At 38.8% G+C, this 24,507-nt stretch overlaps 1 protein-coding gene across 2 annotated transcripts in view; it reads right to left on the bottom strand.

The window, feature by feature from the left end:
* The window catches only part of NUP214 (nucleoporin 214), a 105,633-nt gene that overhangs the window by 51,126 nt on the left and 30,000 nt on the right, over positions 1–24,507 (bottom strand). For both annotated transcript variants that reach the window (XM_036749435.1, XM_036749436.1), the window contains exons 18-23: positions 15,920–16,023; positions 15,371–15,553; positions 10,904–10,989; positions 10,715–10,798; positions 4,330–4,593; positions 3,112–3,273 (exon numbers count right to left, since the gene is read on the bottom strand). In XM_036749435.1, coding sequence (XP_036605330.1) covers positions 3,112–3,273; positions 4,330–4,593; positions 10,715–10,798; positions 10,904–10,989; positions 15,371–15,553; positions 15,920–16,023 — 883 coding nt within the window. The remainder of the gene's footprint in view (positions 1–3,111; positions 3,274–4,329; positions 4,594–10,714; positions 10,799–10,903; positions 10,990–15,370; positions 15,554–15,919; positions 16,024–24,507) is intronic.

The raw sequence follows: 24,507 nt of genomic DNA, 5'->3' as shown, positions 1-24,507 counted from the left end.
GCACCACCACGTGCCACGTAAAGTGCTGGGTGTTTTACGGACATTGTGTCATGTGATCTTCACAGCAACCCCAGAAAGGAGGGGCTGTTATTATTCCCCTTTTACAGCTGAGGAAGCTGAGGTAGACACATGTTAAATGATTTGTTCAGGGTCACACGGCTAGAAGGTGTCTGAGGCTGCATTTGAACTCAGGTCCTCCTGACTCCAGGCCCAGCGCTGTGTCCACTGGGCCACTGGCTGTCTCTACAAATGTGAGCTTTTTGAGAGAAGAAATTGTTCTTGCCTTTCTCTGTCTCCCCAATGCTTACACAATGCCTGGCATGTAACATGTGCTTAATAAAGGCTTGCTGATTGATTGGTGAACTGAATGAGGGTTTAGCAGTCTGGGAGATCAGGAAAATCTTCAAGTACAAGTGGTGCCTAGCTAGATCTTAGAAGAAAAGAGATTCTAGGAGGCAGCAGTGGGGAAGGAGCATATCCTACGCAGCAACGACAGGTTGAGGCAGGCTCAGGAAACGTGTGAGGAATATAGAGGCCAGGAGGATTGGATCATACAGTGTAAGAAGAGCAATATGTAAAAAGGCCACAAAGATAGGTTGGGGTGAGTTTGTAAAGGTCTTTGGAAAGATTTAATTGATTCTGTATCATTTTTCATTGATCCTGTTTATTAATTGATTTTGTCCTCTTATTGCCTAAATCACAGTTTTTTGTTCAGAAATCCAGCTCTCCTGCTAATCATTGTTCTATTCTTCCTTGAGGGATGCAGGTGGACACCAGGAAGTCTGGTCTAGTACCTTTAAACCACCAAGCTATCCTTCAAGAATGTCCGGTCCGTTCTCCAAAGATGGTTAGCCCACTAACTTTAACCTTGCAGGCAGACTCCAAGAACATGTTTTAGTCACAGGAGGGAAGGAGGGAGTCGTTGCTAGCCCCTCATTTTCAACTTCCAACCAATCATATCATTCCCCAAGCCTCTGCTTTGTAACCAACCATGTTGTCCTCATCCCCATGATGCTGCCAATCCTGTAACCAATTGTATTATTTCCTCGCCTACCCTGCTCTGTTCTTCGTTCTATTTTTATAAAAAGGTGCTGCATTTTAATCTAGGGGTCTTCTGGAGTCATCAGACCCCATTTATTATGAGGTTCATACCCTGCTAATAAACTGTTATCTTACTCAGAGAATATGTGTCTCAGTCTACATTTGTTGAATTTCACTCATGACACCTTTAAAAGGTAACAAAAAGTTTATGTTTGATCTTAGTGATAGTAGGGAGCCATTGGAGTTTAGTGAGCAGGACAGTAACAAAGTCAGGTCTACGCCTAAGGAAAATCACTTTGACAATTGTGTGGAGGATGGATCAGAGTGGAGAAAGACTTGAGGCCATTCCAATAATCTAAGCTAGAGGCGATTAAGACTTTAAATATGGGTGCATCTGTGGAGGGAGAGAGAGATCAAGAAAGAGGGGGAGGGAAAGAGGAGGAGGGGGAGGGAAAGAGGAGGAGGGGGAGGGAAAGAGGAGGAGGGGGAGGGAAAGAGGAGGAGAGGGAGGGGAGAGGGCAAGGAGAAAGGAAAAGGGAGAGAGAGAAGGAGGGAGGGAGGGAGAGAGGGAGAAAGGGGGAGGGGAGGGGGGGAGAGGGGGAGGGGGGTGAGAGAGAGAGAGAGAGAGAGAGAGAGAGAGAGAGAGAACACAAATGAGAACAGATGAACCCAGGAGATAGAACTCTAGGGAACACCCACAGTGAGGGAACGTGATGAGGAAGTTGACCCAGCAAAGGAGTCTAGAGAATAGTCAGACAGGCAGGAGGAGAACCAGGAGAGAATAATGTCACAAAAACCCAGAAAGGAAAGAATTATAAGATGAGTGTGGTCAACTATGTCAAATGGAGCAGAAGGGTCAAGAAGGAAGAAGACTGTGATAAGGTCAGGAGTCACACTGCAAAGGGTTGGGAAGTAGGCAAAAGGAGAGGACAACCAATGTAGAATGCTTTTCCTAAGAGTTTGGCTGAGAAGAAGAAATATAAACGATAGCTTAAGAGTATAGTAGGGTCTAACTGTGGTTTTTTAGGATGAAGGAGATTTGGGCATGTGTGAAAACAAAAGGGAAGGAACCCACAGATGGGGAGAGACTGCAGATTACACAGGGTGACATGACTGAGGGAAAAGATGGAAATGAAGGAGATCAAGAGCACATAGAGGGGCTGGCCATGGCAAGAAGGATCATCTCATGATCAGAAATGGGAGGAAAGAAGGAGAGCATGAGGGATGATATCAAAGAGTTCTGAGATGAAGAAAAGGGGGGAAGAGGGAGTTCATGGTGAATGGTCTCAATTTTCTCATTAAAATAAGAGTAGAGGTCAGGGGAACCAGATTCATCTCAGCTCTGGCACTTAATAGCTGTGTAACCTGGGGCTGACAAGTCACTTCATCCATCTAGGCCTCCGTTTATCTATCTGTAAAATGAAGGTGCTGATGAGATGGGCCTCTAAAGTCCCTGTGCTTTAAATCCAATGATCCTATTACCTTATTAAGTTATTAGACCTTTCTTTTTGTGTCTACACTTTTTAAAGAATACATGCAAGGGCTAGGTGTTCTCACCAAAGTGACTAGGAAGATATGAACATGACTTCAAATAGCTAAAACTGAAATACTCAGCTTACAACTTGGACATAAGCTATTAATAGGTACGAGACACCAATCACTTAAAATTTGAGATTCCATTACACAGAATTTCAAACAGAATTAGGTCATCAATGAAGTACTAATAATGAACCATTTCTACCTAGAGAGACTGCAGTTATGATAAATACCCTTCAGATAAACTCTTGGAACCAAAGCAGATAAAAAAATTACTGTGGCAGTTAAGACTCTTATCAAAGAGAATATACTATCCATCTAATTGCATAATGTCCCACATTAGGCACTGTGTAAAGAAAACTTCACAGATCAAATCCCTACTTTCTAGTAACTCTTCCCCCTAAAACACTGAAACACTGTGAGAGTGGGGTCTTCTCTCTGAAGAGGAAACAGGTACAGATAATTATTCCAGGTGCTTTGTTATAATTCTGCTGGCTGATTATCAGACTGAGTACCTGTTGGTCACACTCTTACCTGGAACCTGAATGGCCATTTGTCGTCTTAGGGCAGCAGCAGCAGCTGCTTGGGGGGCTGAGATGGTGACAGAGGGACTTGGTGCCCCATGTTTCACAGTTTTGGTTGCAAGCATTGTGCTGTCAGCCCCTTGTGGAACAATTTTGCTGGTAGATGTAGACACTGATTAAAAAAAAGTAGAAAGAAATTTGGACTTAAATAAGAATATTAGTGAAGACAGAGAAAAATCTGATAGCTAAAATGATAACTGTTCCCTTACAGGCTGCAGAAGAAAAGAATGAAGCACAAGAAATGTATATATTTCTAGGAACTTGTGTAGAAGACGGTCCCTGAGGCAGAGGCTGGAATTCTGAATCTGTATTTCCCATAAATTCCACTCAGCCAATATCTTTAACATTGCCCTCTTTGGAAATGATGAAACTGAGACTCAGAGTCATAAAATGGTCTACCTGGAGTTATACAACTAGTCAGTGGTAGAGTGAGGCTTTGTTCTTGCCTGTGTCTTCCAACTTCTAGGCCTCCCTTGATGCTACACTGTCTGTTTCGTGACTGCTCCAGTGTCAGTCTGCCCTGAGAGCTTTAGTGTGCATATCCTTTTTAACCCATGGGAGCCTACAGATAAAGCCACTTCTATTAGAAGTCACCCGTAAGGATACTCCTAGCTGCATCTGAAAATTTTGTTATAGAGGAAAGAACAGTCCCTTTTGTGGCTTGCTCCCAAGAGAGCAAGTGGCATATCCATAGGCTACAAATACAGTGTATTCATGCACTGAAATTTGCCTACTTTCTTTTCCTGAATGTTGACTGTTCTGTTTACTTTGTTGGTTAAAAAGCCCTTAGGGTGAGCTGACACCAGAGGGGCAAGAAACAGGCAGTATAACATCACTGAAAGAGTAGCAGGTGTAAAGCTTCGTTTTGTTATTTACTGGTGGTGTAACACTGGGTGATGCACTTTATGTCCATGAGCTTTAGTCTCATCATCTTTAAAATGGGGATAATCAGGCCTGCCTCGCCTACCTCCCAGTGTTGTTCAGAGATCAAGTATGCAACAGCACTTCATAAAAGGAGACACAAATGGAAGGTACTGGTATCATTAGTCTGAGGAATTTGGGAATAGTAAATCAGCAGGGGCAGGCTATGACTAAAAATCTCTCTATATGATGACATGACATCAAAAACTTAATAGGAGAAAAGTAAGTTTGATCTTTGTTCACTTACTTAAACCTCCTACCAGACTAGGAGAAGAGCTGAGTGGCTGATGAGTTTTTGTGAAAGGAGGAGCCTGAGGCAAGAGGGTAGGCTGGATAGAAGGTGTGCGAACCACTGGGGCATGTCGCGGGACTTGGACTATCACATCGTCATCTTTGTATACGATCTGTGGATCATCATTCTCCAGAGATTGGGAAATGGAAGATGTGGAGCTCACTTCATCCAAATCTTCATAATATCTCTGAGATAGGAAGGCCGATCGGGAGAGACTGGCTAAAAAAAAAAAAAAAGCCAAAACAAGGAACAATTTTAAGTAATTAAATCATGCCAAAAGGAATCTGCACTACTGAGAGTGAAAAATCTGATTCTGGAGTCGAAAGACTGGGGTTCAAAATTTGTTTCTCCTACTTACAATGTGTGACATCGGCTCTCTGAGCCTCACTTTCCCCATCTTCACAACAGGGGATTGGGATGAACCAGGGAATCTCTAAAGTCTCCTCCAGTTCTGGAGTATATGAACTATGATGTGTAAAACACTTCAATGACTATTTCAAGCTGTAGCAGCTGCCATTGTCATTTGTAAATTAGGCCAATCTTAGCTCTTAGCTCTGCTATGAAAGCCCCCAGCTGTGGGGGAGAAGCGCGTTCTGACTGTCAAATAAAGAGCAAGTGAGAGACAGAGTGAGTGTTGGTCTAAAAGCCTGCAAACAAGGGCTTTGGAGGAAAGTTTTTAACAGGTAGGGCAGTAATAAGCCAGAAAAGGAAGAGATCACTTTCCCTGGTATGTGGAGAGGCTGTTTCTGTAATCTGGCAGTGTTGCTCCTTAAGAACAGCACCATGCAGAGGTGGGAATCAGTGTCCTGAGTTGTGGTTGTCTCAAATAGTTACAGATAAACTGGACTCATACAAAAAAGGTTCTGTGGAAACGGACCCTTTGAATCAGAGAAACGAACGAAAATCACTAGCCTCAAGCTCTGCCCCAACCCTGACAATCTGCAAAGCAGACACCAAACAACGTTGGCCCTCTCTGGAAGCTACATCACTTGAACAACGAAGTTCAAACCCAGTGAGTGACACCTAGTAGAGCTACATAGAGATGCTGAACAGGGAAACAGGTTAACTACGGATTTCTTTTTCATGCATTTATTTAGTATTCACTGGTGAGCTTTGGCTTCACAGAAGCACCACTCTCAGAACCTCATTTGTCCTGGCATGTGCACAGATAGCATGACATCTAAGCACCAGGGTGAAGGGACAGGATGTGAATGCTCACGGAGATCAAGAGAAGCGGCAGACTCTTCTGCTGGAGACGTTACCTGAGTGAGAGAGGCTCAGCCAAGGGCTCGGGCCACAATGCTTCCAGTCAACATTCCTAAAGCCGAGGAAAGCGGCAGTAAGGCCAGCTGATCACCTGAACTCATGACCTTTCACAAGCCTCAGCAGACTAAGGGCCACCAAGACTGCTTGTCCACAATGACACAGGTCTACTCCTCAACTGGTGTCTTCCCTTTCAGATCGCTGGGAGGAGACAGGGACATTCCAAAAGGCAGAAGCATCTGCTTCTCAAGGGAGGGGTCTGCTGCAGAAGCAATGGCAGCTGCTTCATGGAGACTATGGACTTGCTCCCTTCTGCTGCCACCATTGCCAAGGCTGCAGCCAGCTCCCCAACACTCGGGTGGACAAAAGACTTCATGCAATGACTATCTACCCAAGTTCATCCGCTATAAAACATATGAAAAGGTTTAGCATCATATTATGGTAACTGGGAACCACGCCATCCAAGAAAACTGACTTCTCTCAGAATCTGCCTCACCTTTGGAGGGCAGATGAAGCTGACTCTAGATAAAGTTCTTTCTTAAGACAACAAAGAATACACACTTCACTCTCAGCAGAGAATCACGGAATGAGTAAAAGCCACGATGTTTCAATATATTTGACTATAAACTCCAAGGGGAAGATGCCTTTAAGGACATGTCATGAATGCTTCTTTGTACAACACATCTAGCACATTCAACTTCTGACAGCTACTACATGGGTGTGACCTTGGACAAGTCAGCTGAACCTCCCTGAGCTGTGGTTGTGTCATCAGTAAAATGAAGGGGATGGGCCAGATGGCCTCTGAGGTCCCTTTTGGCTCTAGATCTATGGCCATATAAACAGCCCTTAATGAAGGAACTTCTTAAATAAAAAGCTGAATGATACTTAGATGAATCTCTAATTTCATCTTATGGGTACTCCCTCCAAAGCTTCAGATCACACACAACTCACAAAGGGCTTCTCATCCTGTGTGCCTCTTGTCCATGTCACAGAATCACCAATCCAGAGACTACTGCACCTTAGAGGCCATCCATTTCAATTCCCTCATTTTATAAATGAGGAAACTTAGACTAAGGCAGCTTAAGTGATTTGCCCATGGTCACAGAGACAGTAAGCACAGAAAAGAGGATCTGAACCCAGGTCCTCTGGTTCTAGAGTCAGGGCAGTTTTTCATTTCACCACTTGGGGTCTACACAACATGCCGGGGACTCTCTACTACATCTTTTAACATTGTGTCACTTACAAGGGAACACGGAAATTGTCTACAAGGTATCCCTTGCTCTCATTACATGAATGATCCACCTCCTCTGGTCAGAAATCTCTCAGCAATTCTTTATATCATGCTTCTCCTGTGCAATTCTTTTTGGTAACAAGCAATAGCCTATTCATGTCCAACATGAGCCCATCCATTTCTTTTAGTGACCCACTACTTTAATTTTTCATATACTGAGGTATTCTATGGTTCAAAGGCTTGAAGTATCACAGTAATAATACTGGCGTTAAAAAACTGGTTTTTGTTTCCGAGAGAAGTTTGGAATCATTAAAACTATTACCTAACTTTCCAAAGGCCTAGTCCTCTCTTCTCCTTCTGTTCAATTCTCTGGAGCCAGTTCATTGTATATCCACCATGTCTGCCTGAGAAATATGTACTGATGGACCAGACTATAATATACAATTGTATGAAGCTACATATTATAGTCTGGAAAATAGACATCCTTCATCCACTTGATTTCCTGCGTGGATAATTAGGCTGAGCTCATTTAAGTAATTATGGCTCTCAACAGACTGTGAGAAGGGGGAATTTTTTTTTTAACTTTCTTTATATCAACAGCATTTAGAACAGTGCCTAGCAGGTGCTTAAACAACTACTTGCTGACTTTCACTCATTTTGGAGGCTCTGCTGTGTTCTAGGGCTTAATGCCATGCTATCTTCCCAGACAGGAATATTTGGAAGTGCCCATCATCTATGGTGAATCAATCTCTCTCAATTTGTATTCTGACAAAGAGAGTCTCCATGACGGTGGTAGACTACTTTAGCAAGTATACTTCCTTCTATTTCATTCTTTATATTAAGAAGGTCAAATAATCTATTGTTGTATTTTTAAAGCAATCTTTTATGATTTTGATATATACTTGGAAGGTGCCTCCATTATTGACTGTGAGCTAGGAGGGCAAGGAGTGTCTTTTGCCCCTTTTGTATCTCTAACACTCAGCACACTGCCTAGTACATGGTAGGTGCTTAAGGTTTATTGATTGATTGAGGAGGACAGCCTTTAGGGCAGTATTTTGCTCTATTAAATAAAATTATTTTTGTAGTCAACGAACATTAGATACAATGGAGTCTTGTATTCTCTATCCCTTTCGGCCAACTGTGTTAACAGTAAGGCTGCAGTCTTCTACATAAATGTTTGCCTGTCGCCTCCTACACCTCCATCAAGAGTATAGCCAACATTTGTGTAGATAATTCCTATAAAGATTTTGTAGAGATGGGAAAGTAGGAAAATGGGTTGGTAATTACTGCTATTTCCTTAAGTGACTTTTTTCCAGTAATAAGGTCTGTGGTTTTTTCCAAGTACTTAATATCTTCCTTTCTTTAACATATCTTGGGAACTGATCCCGCAACACCAGCAAAATTAGTTGCCTTGAGCACAAACCTCCTCTGTGTATATTTGGCCTAGTCTAGCTGCTTTTCCTATGTTTTCTTTAATGTCATTTCTACTTCTTTATGTAGCACAGTAAGGGGTTATGGTATTTGAGTCAGAAAGTGGTAGCTTCACAGTCAACAATGAAGAAGAGTTTGTTAGCATTATTATCAAGGATCTTTTCTATTTTTTCACCTTTTCTGTTGTTGGTCCTTATTTCATCACTAAAGGTTTTCAGGATGATTTGAATTAAACTTTCTATAAACTTGTGTTTTCTTGTACTTTCTTGCTGTTTTATTGGGATTATACTCTTAACTACCTTCCGTCTTCCTCCTCCATGATAATTTACAAAGGAGTTTATATTCTAAACTGGTGTCACTGTTCACTGCCATATCTAGGTTCTTTAGGTCTCCCTCTAATGAAGGCTAATTTTTCATGGCTGGCTTTCTTAGGAATCAGTGATAGTGTACCTACATTGACCCTCATCTTTTACCCATTATTCCATGTCAGTAGAATGTTTAAATAGGTTAGGTTAGAGCCGCCTCAATTGCAGGGCCACTGTCATATTTTACTCTTTCTTGTGATTTGGTATTAATTCTAATCTTTCCTTTAGCATGTCACTAATTGATTTCAAAATCATTTCCACGCTGATAACCAATTATTCCTCATTTGTCAGAATGTAGTCTATTTCATTTTTGGAGGGGTTATTTAGTGCTTGTCATGTCCGACACCTTCTGACTCTCTTCCTGAAATACTGTATAACTTCTAGGTAAGAGGAGACTAGTCTGTAAGTCTTTGACCTCTCACTTTTTACTCCTGAACCATGTTTTGTAATATATTTTTTGACTCTCCTTCTCTATGTTCACTTTTGCAATAAAGTCACAGAGTATTAAACTCTATTGATTTAATGTAGGGTGTTTTGTCCATCTCCTCATTCTTTACAAATGATGCTTATGCATAGGCTCCAATTGTCTTTAAAGTGGCCTTTTTTAACAAATACTTATTCTGAGTACTGAAATCTGAAATGACCAAATGTCCCATGAAATATTTCATGTTGTCTGTGGATGTGCAATAAAACCAACTCTACAAACTCTTTCATTTGTCATTTGTCTCTCAGATATGAACCTGTGAACCACCCTTCCTTTAATTGTGATTTCCTTTTGTCTTCTAGTTTCATTATGTGGAGAATGTCAAGACTGATAGGATTCAATTCGTCTAGCAGTACATTCACTCAGTCCTTGGATAAGGATCCAGTACCATTTAGAATACCAACAGCTAAGATCTTATTTACAGACAGTCTAAAGTAGGCATTATGAACTTGAGATCTGTGAAGCTGTTTTTTTAAAAAGATTTTGTTAACTGTATTTCAATATAAATGGTTTCCTTTGTAATCCTACATATTTTATGCATTTAAAAACATTATTTGGAGAAGGGGTCAGTCCATAGGTGTTACCAGACTACCAAAATGATCCATGATACACAAAAGCTTAAGAGCACCTGGTTGTAAGTATTTGATTCTTAGCACTCCCTGCTGTCATTTTCAACACTCTGCCATACTGCTACAAAAATGGAAGAGGACTGCACATGAATGAAGACTAGTTTGTATTTTTCTTTCCATCACAGGTTGCCATTACAATAGAATTCATAGCCATGTGGCCCAGACTACTGGTGATGGGCATCTATCTCCTTACTTAGCTAGGCTGGTATTTACACATGGAAAACAGTTACTAGGGCAGTACTAAATGCCAGTTCTTACTAAAACTATAAATGGATATTCAACACATATAATAATTTAAATAGCTATGCTCTACAACTTCAAAAAACAAAGAAGGAAACCTCAAGGTATACTAACTTTTTTTATGGATAGCAAGTACATGGTTATTGAGTTGGATTACTACTGAAAAAAAAAATTAACCCAGTACAGTAAAATCAAATTTAGAAAATCAAGACTAATTTGTCTTTAGTTTTCTTCAATTACTGAATAACACCTGAAACTATAAATAGGAGCTCTGACTAGAAACAAGATTGTCAAAGAAAATGGTCAATTTTAATTTTAGACATGGAATGAAGTTGTACACGTATATAGAAAGCAAAGTGGAAATGTTAAATTATCCACATAGTTCAAAGGCAGGAAAAGTTTTTATACAATTATCTGCATTTTTTAGGTAAACAGAATTCTCAGTGGCTATCACTTAGCATATGTAAACTCTGTTCCTTACTTTGTCTCAGATCCAGATAGACAAGTAAGTTCTGTGCTGTACACCCTCCCTCCCCACCCCCAACAGATTCTTGACACAAACATTTTCTTCCTAGCTAAAACATTCTCCCCATCCCCTACGCAAAGAAATTCAAAGGACATTCATTAAGGTCTATGTTTAAGGTTTCTATGCTATTTTGCAGTTCTAGTTTTCCAATTTATAAAAAGTTGTGTCTACCTGGTGCAGTGGATCTTATTGGTGGGGTCTTCCTTTTGGCCAAAAAATTCCTCAGCTGTGCCTGTTTCACAGGGGACAGTTTAGCTGCAAGAAATCATACAAACCTGTAAAGCTCTAGAGTCAGTCCAAAAATATATGCAGAACATAAAATAGAATTAGAAGAAAAAGTTGAAAGAGGAATTATCTCACCAGGTATTTTGGGTAGTGGCTTGGTGTGAGATTCAATGGTAGTTTTCATTAAAGCATTGCGCAGGCTTTCAAGGTCACTGTCAAAGCTGAAAAAAGGCAGAAGATCGTACAGAATCACACTATGCATTGAGAAGTCAATTCAGCTTATGTTAGGCACCTAATCTCTGTCAGGCATTGGGGATATAAAGACAAGAACAGTTATCTTCCCTCAAATAATTTATGTAGAGATGGGTGCAGGGGTTGTTACAACATGTACAAAGAAAAGTAAATCCAAGATTCATATAAAATATTAAGTAATTGGGTTGGAGGGGAAAAGACTAACTATTGGAGAATCAGGAAAGGCCTCCTCATGTAGGAGGTGCTACTTGAGCTAAATCTTGAAAAGATCTAGAGGTATCAAGAAGCAGAGGTGAGGAGCAAGAATGTTCCAAGCACAGGAGACAGCTTTTCAAAGGCAGATGGGGATACAATGTATATGGAGCACAGCAAAAGGTCCCATGGCCTGGAACTCAAAATGCATGAGGAAGAGTGAGGACTGACCACCTAGAAAGAGGCTGTAGCCTGAACGTGAGGAGGTTTAAGTGACAAATAAATGGGTTAAAATTTTACCCTAGAGATAACAGAAAGCCACCAATTCTTCTTGAGCCGATGAGTATATTTTCCCATTAAGAAACTGAATGTGATATAAAGGGAACCAAAAAATGTAGAATTATTACATACCACTGGCCCAGCCACTTCCAACAGTGAAGCTAGAGAGGTGAAACAGCAGACGTACAATGAGCTCTCCTTCCCCCCCACCCAGCTTCTCCAAATAAATCTAGAAAACACAACAGAAGAGGGCCTACATCCAGCAGAGAGAACCCTAAACTTATGTACGGTACAAAAGAGGGGCCAGCTGGTAGCTCTGACTTACGACCGACTTCTGGGTTACATATCGAGGATGGGCTAAGGAGATTTGAACCTAGGAATGGCATTCAGATTGAGAGGCAGATTGAGCAAGAAATCAATTTAGAAGCAAGTGGTAACTGTGTGGTTCTGATCCCAAGACGACAGCAGTCTCAGTTTTAGCTTCTTGTCCAGTCTGAAGCCTACAGAAGAATAACCAGGGCAGATATCCCAGCCCAAAGGGAAGCCTACTGTTCTAACTTTGAACCAACAGAGCTTTCCAGCTAGATGCTTGTGGCTGAATCCAGCAGCAGTCTATAGGAATTCCAATTGGAGCAAGTTTGTTGCTCAGATTCAAAACCCAGGCCAGGAAATTGTATAACAGGCTGATGGGGCAGCAATCAGATTTTGCTCTGGATCAGAACACTGAAAGCACTGAAAACACAACACTCAATATCCCAAGAAAACACCAGCAAGACCAGCAAAGACATTCCTTCCAGAACGGAGAAAGTCCCAGCCCTAACAATAAGTTTTTCCATAGCCAGGAAGTAAGCTGGAAGAATCATCAAACAAAAAAGAATCTCACCATAAAAAGCTATTATGGTGTCAAGGACACTCAAAACACAAAGAAGAGAATGACTTCAAAACATCTACAAGTAAAGCTAAAAGGAAAACATGGCTTAGAAACAAATTCAACTAGAATACCTGAGAAAAGAGTTTAAAATTGTTTTTTTCTAAATGAAATAAGAGTGTTAGATGACACACATAAAAAAAGGAAATGGGAAACGGAAGTAACTGTTTGGCACAAGAGATACAAAACCTTGCCTAAGCAACAAACTACCTAACAAAATTGAAGCTAATGAAACCCTCGGACAACAAGAAATATTAAAACAAAATTTAAAGACTGAAAAAATAGAAAAAAAATGTAAGGTATCTCATAGCAAAAAAAAAAAAAACACCCCCAAAACACACACATATGCACCCCCCCAAAATCTAACTCAGAAGACAGATAAAGAATTTAAGAATCATTGTAACACCTAAAAGCTGTGACAACTGCACCCTCCCCTCCCCCTAAAAAAGAGCTTAGACATCACATTTCATGAAATCTTAAGAAAGTTGCCCAGATCTCTTAGAACTAGAGGGCAAAGCAGAAAAAGAAAGAATCTACTAGTCATCCCTCCTGACAGTATCCCCCAAATGAAAACTCGCAGGAGAATTATAGCTAAAATCCAGAGCTTCCATAGCAATGAAAAAAATATTGCAATAGTCAGAAAGCAAGAATTCAAGTACTCAAGAAGCCACAGTCAGGATCACACATGGTTTAGTGGCCCATATTATAAAGAAGCCAAGAGTTTAGAATATAATATTCCAGAAGACAAAGAATATAGGGTTATAATCCAGAATAAATTATCCAGCAAAACAATCAGATTGAGTCCAATCTGATGGGCAAAAAATGGCTCTTTAATGAAATAGAGGAAACCCAACAATTCCTGATATAAAAAACCTGAGCTACATAGAAAATCTGAGTGCAAATAAGGACTCAAGAGAAAGATAAAAAGGTAAACATGAATGAACTAAACAAGGATAAATTGTTTATATTCTAATATGGAGAGATGATACCTAAGTCCCCACAGAGCCCTACGAACATCAGGGGTCACAAAGGGAGCCTAATAAGACAGAAGGCCTGGGAGTGGTTATATGGGACTTTGATATTAAAAAAGAATGGAAAGGAATGGGAAGAGGGAAGAAGATTAAGGTTAGGGAAAACTGGCTCACTTCAATGGGTTACAAGAAGTATATATAAACAAGGAGGAAGGTATAGGAGGAGAGGCTGATATCTGAACCTCACTCTCATCTGAACTAGTAAAATGAGGGAAGAATACTTACGCACAGTTGGGTAAAGAAGTACGTTTTACTCAACAAGGAAAGTGGAGGGAAAGGGAAGAAAGGAGGAACAGAAGAGAGTTTAGATAAAAGGGGGATTTAGTCCTGTGCAAAACAAATTCTAACTAAGGATGTCCAAAAAACATTTATAACTCTTTTTGCAGTGACAAAGAATTGAAAACTGAGGTAGTGCCTATCAGTTAAGGAATGGCTAAACAAGTCATGGTATATAAATGTGGTGGTTTCAGAGAAACCTGGGAAAACTAGTATGGACTAGTGCAGAGTAAAGCGAGCAGAACCAGAACAATTTCTACAATGACAATACTGTAAAGGCAAGCAACTTTGAAAAACTTCAGAACTCTCATCAGCATAATGATCAACCATGATCCCAGAGGACTCATAATGAAACTTACTCTCTATGCCTTGATAAGAGGTGAGATAAGGATTCAGAGGATAGAATCAAACATTTCTTTGTTCAAAAAAGGAATATGTTTTGCTTGACTATCCTTGTCTGTAATAGGGGTTTACTTTTTCTTCTTATTTGGGAGCCGGTGGTAGGAGGTAAATATGGTAGATTTTTGTTAACTGAAAAAATTTTAACATAAAGAGCAACTGGTTATATTAAAAAACCAAAAAACAAACAGGGAAGCAGACAAAATTCTAAGTTAGCGGTTTCCAATCTGTGGGTTCATAACCTTGGCGGGGGGGGGGGAACATGTGTGTCCAGAGGGCTTAGGGATAGTGGTGGTTTGCATAGTTCAAGGGCCCCAGGAATCCATATTCATAAGAAATTCTACAAATAAAAACATTATTCTCCACATGCAAATATTATTTTCTAAGTATATAATAGATGGGGTAGCAAGGTGGTGCAGTGGAGAGAGCACCGGATGTGGAATCAGGAAGACCTGAATTCAAATCTAGCATCATATACCTATTAGCTGTGTGACCCTGAGCAAGTTACTTAATCTCTATTTGCCTCAGTTTCCTCGTCTGTAAAATGAAGATAATAATAGCACCTACCTCTCGAGGCTGTTGTGCAGATCAAATGAGATAATAAGTGTAAAGCACTTAGAACAGTACCTGGTACATAGTACGTGCTATATAAATGTTATTTACTATCAAAGTTAGCTATCAGACACATGATGAAATACAAATCAATTTAAAAGCATTACTGAATTCAGAGTGGCTTTTTGTAATCACATTTATAATCAATAGATACAAATATTATGACCACTATCAAGTGGGATGGAGAAGGTGATCCACAGTTTTTTTTTAATTTAAAAGAAACTCCCTGGAAAAGGTTCAAAACTATTACTCTGAGTTAAGAATGGTATACTGAATGAATGAAAATAAATCATTACAACAAATTCATCTATCACATAAAAAACCTCCACTGAATTCTTTAAATCTGGTAAAAAAAAAAAAAGAATCAATAGGTGCTATTTGGGGGGCTTCAGATGGTAATTCTATAATGAAAGATATCAGCCTATCCCATAATCATGTTTATTTAAATTGCAGAATAATTACAGAACAAATGAATGTCATACAGAACATGTAGGCTGAAGCCTTTGATAAAACACCTACAGAGGAGGCACCCTCTTCCTGTTAGCTATCTGTCTCATATACTCCTTCAGTACACAATTCTGGAAAGATCACCTCAAAGACTCATGCCACTCCATGTCCTGTTTACCCACATACCTCTGAGTGCTGCTCTGAGAAGAGCTTTCATTGGGTATGCTCCACTGAGAGGTTTGGTTATAAAGTCGGAGCTGCTGTAAACTGTCCACCAGGTGGTTCAACCTCTTCCTCTGCTGGTTGATTATTTCCCGGTTGTTGGCAAGAGTGTTAAATAGTGTCTCTCGCTCTGGAACAAGCAGGCGCCTAGCGACAGTAATAAGAAATCTTTGAAATTTTAGGGATGCCTGAATTACTCTACAACAACCATACACTAAATGATTTCATGTTGCACTGTACTTCCAAGTCTTCTTTCTCTCCCATTCCTCCAAACTGCTCCCTGATCCCCCAAACCAATTATCCTCAAATAGACTAGAGCGGGCTGAATGCCTCCCTAGATAACAATGGGTCAGTCGAATATTTCAGTGGGGCACTCCAAAGCCAAGGAAACATCTGGAGAAGGGACTAACAGAAACGCCATCTAGAATATCTGAAAGATGTAATAGAAGATAGAGAAGGGGCCATCATCACTAAAGGAAATAAAGAGTGGCTTGTCATTCTGTCAACACGTACTTTTGTTTCTTCTTCTCTTCCAGATGTCTGTCCCACTCCAGGTCTAGAACATCATTCACATCTTGGACAGCAAACTTAACATACTGATGAAGACGCCGAATTTCCTACCAAGAAAAAAATTCTTAAAACAGAGACAAATAACTCATTTTTCAGCTTGAGCAACAGCTCAAATTAAAGGCAATTTTAAAGAGGAACAGTAAAATACCTCTAATGTTTCTAAAAGGAGTCTGAATGTGTTGTACAGAGAAAAATGCCAGAATCTCAAGAGATCTCAGAAGGTCTCTAGTCCAACCCACACCTGAACAAAAATCTTTTCAATAACCTCCTGACAAGCGGCCATCTAGCCTTCATTTGAAAACCTCAGAGGATCTACTTCCTCCTGAGTCAGTCCATCCCACTTGTGGACAATTATTGTTGTTGAACAGCTTCCCCTTACACTGAAGTAAAAGCTCCCTTTCTGCAACTTCTACCCATGGCCTCTATTTCCGCCCTCTGAGATCACACGGAAGGAACAATACATAATGGGCCTTAATTCAATTTAAATTAAAAATATTAAGCATCCATGCAAAGCACTATGCTGATGCTAAAGATACAAATACAAAGACAAAGTTCTGCCCCACCCCCAAAGAGCATACATTCTACTGGGGGATATACAATGTTCACAGACAAAAACACAGAGGCAGAAAGTGTAGGGGACCCTTTACCAGAGTTTGACTATTCATAAGAAACCTTATGGCTAATATAAAAAATAATCCTAGGAAAACATTTCATTTGACATTTGGGAATGGGATGGTACAAAAGGAAGGGAAATAAAATTGATATCTGTCCCTATACATCCAAGGAGAGACTCATGGCACTGGAAAGGAATTTAGCTAGCAAGGGCCTTGAAAACATCCCTTTGAGCCCTGCTCAAAGAATCTCAGTGAAGGGGGCTTTCCTTGTCTGGAGGGAGCCCACAGCATCAAATCTAAATCTACTTCTCTGCCTTTTCTGTTCAATGAAGCTCCTAGTTCTGACCACAGAGGACAAGAAGAACAAGTCTGATCTCTCATCCACAGGACAATCCTTTTCTTTTTAACACCCTTGGGAACCCTGTTGTGACTTGAGAGTTCTGTTTCTTTAAAGAATAACACAGAAAGCTAAGGTTTCAACCTTCATGTTGAAAAAAATGAGTTATAGCCATTCAGTGACCTAATATAATGAGCTACTAAACTGAAAACTCTTCGAGGGCAGGGACACTGTTCTTTCTCTCTGTTGTAAGCATCTGTGAATTTTACAGAGTAAGTGCACAATTAATATTTGGTGAATGAATAAGGAGGTTATACCACAGTCTAAACAAGGTTCTGTATTTGTTTCTTTTAACATGGAACAGAAAAATGCAGATAGAAATATTTAGAAACAAAAGGAAAGAACACCAAAAGAGAGCAAGTAGAAGCAAGTTAACAAGCAGGGAGCTGATGATGTGACAGGTTTCAAGAATAAAAAGACCCAAAAGACAAGAAGAATGAAAAGCAATCAGGCATTATATATTAAAGAGCTAGTCCACCTAGCTATTCCATATGGCTAGCCATATGGAATAAATAAAGGGGTATGATTTAAAAGGTGATGGGAAGACCTCGTCAAAAACACTTACATATGGTCTTCTGGCCTAAATGCCTGGCTGAATGGAGGCAGGCTGCCCAGATCCCCCTCACCTACTACAGGAAAACCTTGAAAGTCATGTTAGACCAAATGATCAAGAAATCTAATAAGAAATGACAGTGAGTGGTTTCTTCTACCCCAGAACTGTACCAAACAACAGAGACGACAACAAGAGGGCTGGCCCAGGACTAACAAACAAGCCCATAGCCTCCCACGGCTATCAGAGATATGTGTAACCTGGAGGGCGCTGCACTGGATGCTGCAAGAGTAGAAGGCTACAAAAGAAAGCTTCAGGCAGTTGGAAACCCACAGCAGGGCATTTGGGTAGCAGCAGCAACCAATGTGGGTGAGGCAGGGAACAAAGCAGCACAGCACCACACAGACTAGGACATCTGGGACTCAACACTCTGAATGACAGGCCACAGAAGAATCAGAAGATTCAGCATTCTGAACCTCAAAGATCAGGTTGGGGGAGTCCCCAAGCCCCAAGAGGAGAAAGTCAGCATAGGAATGCATTGGACCCAGGGTAAGACGAATCAGAGCCAATCACCCCACCAAAAACTGAGCCTGGCTCTAGCACAAAACACCAACCCATATAAAAAAAATACCTACTGATCTAGAGATCCTCAAAGACCTAGCATTAAAAAGAGAAAATAACTCTGTAACAACTACAAAGACTCAATGGGAAAAAATGGATTTTCCACATAGACTACATACTTAGAAGAAATGAAGCAAAAGATAAAAAAATGAAACAAAAAAGGGAGGGAAGAAGTGGAAAGTGAATAAAATAGCTTAGGAAATGGTAAACTCTACTGAAGAAATGGACTCTGAAAATTAGAATAAACTAAACAGAAATCAGTGACCCTTTGAATCAGAAAGAAATATTAAAAGAAAATTAAAAGACTGAAAAAAATTTTAAATGTAAGAGCTGATAAAAAAAAAGCTAGTCTGGAAAACAGGTCAAAGGGAGATAATTTAAGAATCACTGAACTCCCTGAAAATTATGTTTTTTGAAAAAAATCCTAGACACTATATTTCAAGAAATCATATGTAAAAATCAATCTATTAGAACCAGGGGGCAAAGTGAAAACAGAAAAATCCACCAATCAGATCCTCAATAAAACCCCCAAAAGGAAAAGCTCTAAGAATGTATAGCCAAAATCCAAAATTCTCATATGAAAGAAAAAATTCAACAAGGATACAGAAAAAAGCAATTCATGTACTGAAAGAGCCAGAGTTAGGATCACACAAGACTTAGTAGCTTCTACTACAGACAAGAGGGATCTTAGAATACAATATTCTAAAAACAAAAGATATAGGCTTACAACGAAGAATAATTTACCCTACAAAACTGAGAGGAAAAGATGGACCTTCAAAAGTATAGAGGACTCTCAAGGATTTCTGACATAAAAGCCAAACACAAGAGGCAAGAGAAATCTAGAAAGGTAAATTTCTTTGAGCAAATGAAAGGGTTTATATGATGATGTAGTATTAACATTCTAATAGGAAAAGAAAAATGTCCTTTTAGAACCTTCAAAGGGTATTGAGGAAGTTTAAGAAAAACAGAGGCCCGAGGGGAGGACTGATTCCATTTTGAGTATTTTAAGTGAAAAAGAGAAAACAGAATATAAGGAATACATAGAGTAGAAAAGAGGAAAAGGGAGTAGAACCTGCTATTTCTCATAACTGGGGTAGGTGAGAAGAAGAGTATAGAGTAAGGGTGAGCAGGCATCAGATGCACTTCACTCTTATCTGACCCAGACAACAGTGGCATGAAGACACACATACACAAACAAAATTTTAGTGTAGAAATACATCAAACTCAACATGGGGAAAAAACACGGATAGAAAGGGGTTAAGATTAATGAGAATATTGGGGGAGGAAATAGCTGTAAGCAAACAAATATTCTGATCTGAAGAGAGAAGTAAAATAAAAAAAAAGAACCAGAATCTAAGGAGTTGCTTTAAATTGCCTCCAACAAAACTGGGGAATGGCTTAATAAATAACAGTATACTAATTTAATGTGATACAATTTTGCCAGAAGAAATGACAAAAGAGACAGCTACAGAGAACCCTTGGAAGTGATGGAGAATAAAAGATAGAACAGAAAAACAATTTCTACAAAGACAACATTAAAAAAATTTTTTGAAAGACGTAAAAAAACTCTAATTGATGCAAGTCCAATCATGTTTCCAGAGGACCAATGATGAGGCATGTCACTCACCTGACGACAGAGAAGTGATGGACACAAAATACAGAAAGAGACAAACAATTTTGACATGGCCATTGTGGGAATTCATTTTGTTTATCTAGGCTTATTTAGTACACAGATTTTTTCTTTCTTTCTAGTTTTAAAAAACAGAGGGAAAAGGAGAGGTTAATAATAGTGATGCCCCCTCACAATTTTCAGAAGAAGAAATCTAAGCTATCAATAGTTAGATAAAAATGACCTAAATCACCAATTAGAAAAATGCAAATTTAAAAAAAAACTCCAAGATATCATCTTACACCTATGAGATTGGCTAACATGACAGAAAAAGAAAATGACAAATGCTGGAAAGGACGTACAAAAATATGGACACTAATACTCTGTTGGTGGAGTTGTAAACTGGTCCAACCATTCTGGAGAACAATCAGAACTATGCCCAAAGTGCTATAAAATTTTGGACAACCTTTGACCCAGCAACACCACTACTAAGTCTATATCCCAAAGAGATCAAAGGAAAAGGAACAAAGGCCTATCTGTATAAAAATATTTATAGCAGCTCTTTCTGTGGTAACAAAGAATTGAAAATTGAGGGGATGATAATCAATTGGGAATGGTTGAACAAGTTGTGGTATATGATGATGCTGGAGTACTACTGTGTTACAAGAAATAACGAGGGGAATGGATCCTGGGAAGACCTATATGAACTGATACAAAGTGATGTGAGCAGACCTAGGAAGATACTGTATATGGTAACAACAATATTGTAACAATAATCAAAAGTGGAAAGATTTAGCTACTTTGATCAAGACAACGATCCAGGATAATTCCAAAGGGTTCATGATGAAAAAACGTCATCTACCTCCAGACAGAAAACTGATGAACTTTGAATACAGATTGAAACATATTTTTTTTTACTTAATTTTTCTTGGGTTTAGTGTTGGGTTTTTTTTTAGCAACATGGTTAATGTGAAAATATGTTTTGTATGACTTCACATGTATCATGGGTATTGTATTTCTTGTTTTCTCAATGCGTGAGGAAGTGGTGGAGGGAGGGAAAGAATTTGGAACTAAAAATAAAAATGAAATTTAGACTAAAAAAAGTGATGTACACCCCCCACTTCCACCACTAAAAAAAAAAAAGAATCTGAAACATTTCTTTTAATTGCAGAAAAGAGAACATAAGGAAATTCAGAAGAATGCAATTCAAGCAGGACAGTTTTGAAAGTAATGAGTAGAATTTATACACACATACATACATATACATGTATATACATACACATATATTTTAAAGCAAGCACTATGAAATGGAAATTTACTGTTTCAAAAAGACCCTGGTTTTGTGTTCTGTTGTATGTACAGAAATGCTTTTTTTTGGTATTTAAGTACAAAATACATTTTTTTTTTCAAAACAGGGAACAAACAGAGATAGGGGATTAAGAGGGAGGATAATAAGGGGGAGAGAAGAGTCATAAGCAAAACATCTCCTTGATCCTGAAGGGGAACAAAAAAGAACTAGAATCTATGAGGGTGCTCATCAAATGAAGAGCCTGAGCAAACCATGGTACATACTGTACCATGAGAAATGACAAAAGACTACTGTAGAGGATCCCGCGTAGTATGATGCAGAGTAAAGGGAGCAGAAGCAGAACAATCTATACAAGGACACTATAAATAAAAACAACTTCCAAAAACTCGTGAATGCTTGTCAGTGCAAGGACTAGCTGTGTCTCCAGAGGACCCGTGAGGAAACATGTCACTCTCTTCCTGACAAAGGTGATGGACTCAAAATAGAGAAAAAGACATCTGTTTTGGTATGTGGACACTGTGTAGATTCCTCTTGCCTGAATATTTTTAACACCCCTTTATCTCAGTTTTTTATCTGGGGAGGAGAGGGTTTATCAATACTGATATTTTTAAAAAGTGGGCCACTGAAACATTTTTTTAACACAGAAAAGAAGGAAGCTCAGAAAATCAGGATAGTTTTGAAATTGATGTTTGGAATTCATTATATACATTTTTTAAAAAGGTGGTATCAATCATGGAAGATTCATGATTGATTTCACATACAATCTGCTTTTTGTTCCCTGCCATGAATATGCAAATACTCTTTTTTTGGGTGTTTAAAATCAAAATCAAAAATAAAATTTATATCAAAAAACCCCACTTGCACCACAACCTAAAATTCTTCATTTTCCAATATTATGCTACATAATATTCCTCCAGTAGAAATTAAATTCTTTGGATTATGTGGTATTCTCTAAAATTCTAATACCTCTAGAAAGGGTAAAACATTGAAAAAACTTAGTGTAAATGTATTTAATCAAACTGCTTTTCTCATTAGATGTCTGTCTGTTTGCTTTGCTATCACAGGTTTCTGCTTAGCTCTCCTTTTCCAGTTTCTATAAAGTGTTCTCAGCAATTTGGGAATTTTCCATCACATTCTGGCACTTGGACAGAACAGCCATTTAGTTTTATGCATTGCTACTCATGAAATTAATGGCAATGCGGTGAGCCATTATAAACCATCAAATTACTGGGTCAAGCACTAACTAAAAAAAAAGTTTTGAATGTTCATTACAAGAAAAAAAAAAAGCAAAGCTGAAGCAACCTTGCAGATTTTTGGAAGCTACTAGTCAAAGCTGGAAAATGTTTCTCATTTCTATTAGATTTTTTTAAAGCCATATTTTTATTTATGAGACTGCAATCTTAGTAGACTAACAATATACAAATAGCAGCATTATGGGTTAAACTTATGCTCATTTCCCTACTATTTTTCTTCTCTACTTGGTCTTCTGTTAAACTACTAGATCTATACAAAATGAGTCATAAAAGTTTCAACCTAAAAAATGGAGCCTTAAGTTAAAACTGCATATAGACTGAAGAAGAATAAAGAAGCTTGTACACTGAGGATAAACTACTCTCTGTCTATTTGAATCTGCTTGAAAAATGTTATGATGCACTTAAATTTTTAACAAAAAAGTCAAAGTCTTTTTAAAAGAAGTCACACTGTAAGGAAACAAGAAAGTTCGATATTTAGTTAGTATTTAAGCACAAGCACAATATATGAATTTCAAGAAAATACCCAGGGGAAGAGTGGAGGCTTTTTCTTTTGAGAAAGATTAATTATTCCCTTTTGATTGGGAAACCAGTAATCAGAGGAAATGCTACATAACTTTCTCTACATGACCTCATACTGAGGGAAACAGAAACTGACAACAACAAAATCAGATGGAACCCACTGGGTACTTTCCTCTGATAAATTACAAGGAGACAACTGCTCTCTTGCTTAAGGAAGTTAAAACCCATATTAGAAAAAACTGAAGGAATTTCTGATTCCAAGATGCTCTGAGTTCCCATACAAGCTATCACTATAAAAGAAAGTCCCACTAATGCATTGTTCATGGAGTTGTGAACTGATTCAACCATTCTGGAGAGCAATTTGGAACTACGCCCAAAGGGCTATAAAAATATGTGTATACCACTTCTAGGTCTGTATCCCAAAGTGATCATAAAAAAGGGAAAAGGACTCACACATACAAAAATATTAAAAGTAGCTCTTTCTGTGGTGGCAAAGGATTGGAAATTGAGGGAATGCCCATCAATTGGAGAACAGCTGAACAAGTTGTGGTATATGAATGTAATGGAATACTATTGTGCTATAAGAAATGATGAACAGGTGGATTTAAAAAAAAAACTGGAAAGATTTACACAAATTGATGCTGAGTGAAGTGAGCAGAACCAGAAAAACACCTTAAAAAATAGACTAACTCAAATGGCAAAAGCGAAAGAAGAGAAGAATGCCTTAAAAGGCAGAATTAGCCAAATGGAAAAGGAGGTCCAAAAGACCACTGAAGAAAATACTACCTTAAAAATTGGAATGGAGAAAGTGGAAGCTAGTGACTTTATGAGAAATCAAGATATTATAAAACACAACCAAAAGAACGAAAAAATGGAAGACAATGTGAAATATCTCAGTGGAAAAACCACTGACCTGGAGAACAGATCCAAGAGAGATAACTTAAAAATTATTGGACTACCTGAAAGCCATGATCAAAAAAAGAGCCCAGACATCATCTTTCAAGAAATTATCAAAGAAAACTGCCCTGATATTCTAGAGCCAGAGGGTAAAATAGAAATTGAAAGAATCCACTGATTGTCTACTGAGAAAGATCCCAAAAAGAAAACTCCCAGGAACATTGTTGCCAAATTCCAGAGCCCCCAGATCAAGGAGAAAATACTGCAAGCAGCCAGAAGAAAACAATTTGAGTATTGTGGAAACACAATCACAATAACACAAGATCTAACAGCTTCTACATTAAGGGATCGAAGGGCTTGGAATATGATATTCTGGAGGTCAAGGGAGCTAGGATTAAAACCAAGAATCACCTACCCAGCAAAACTGAGTATCATGCTCCAAGGCAAAACACGGACTTTCAATAAAACAGAGAACTTTCAAGCTTTCTCGATGAAAAGACCAGAGCTGAATAGAAAATTGACTTTCAAATACAAGAATCAAGAGAAGCATGAAAAGATAAACAGGAAAGAGAAATCATAAGGGACTTACTAAAGTTGAATGTTTTGTTTACATTCCTACATGGAAAGATGATATTTGTAACTCATGAAACCTTTCTCAGTATTAGGGTAGTTGAACAGAATGTATACACGTATAGACAAAGGGCACAGGGTGAGTTGATTGTGAAGGGATGATATCTAAAAACAAACAAACAAACAGACAAA

The sequence above is a fragment of the Trichosurus vulpecula genome, chromosome 3, assembly GCF_011100635.1.
Source record: "Trichosurus vulpecula isolate mTriVul1 chromosome 3, mTriVul1.pri, whole genome shotgun sequence".
NCBI classification, from domain to species: domain Eukaryota; kingdom Metazoa; phylum Chordata; class Mammalia; order Diprotodontia; family Phalangeridae; genus Trichosurus; species Trichosurus vulpecula.
This window is presented reverse-complemented; position numbering and strand designations above follow the sequence as displayed.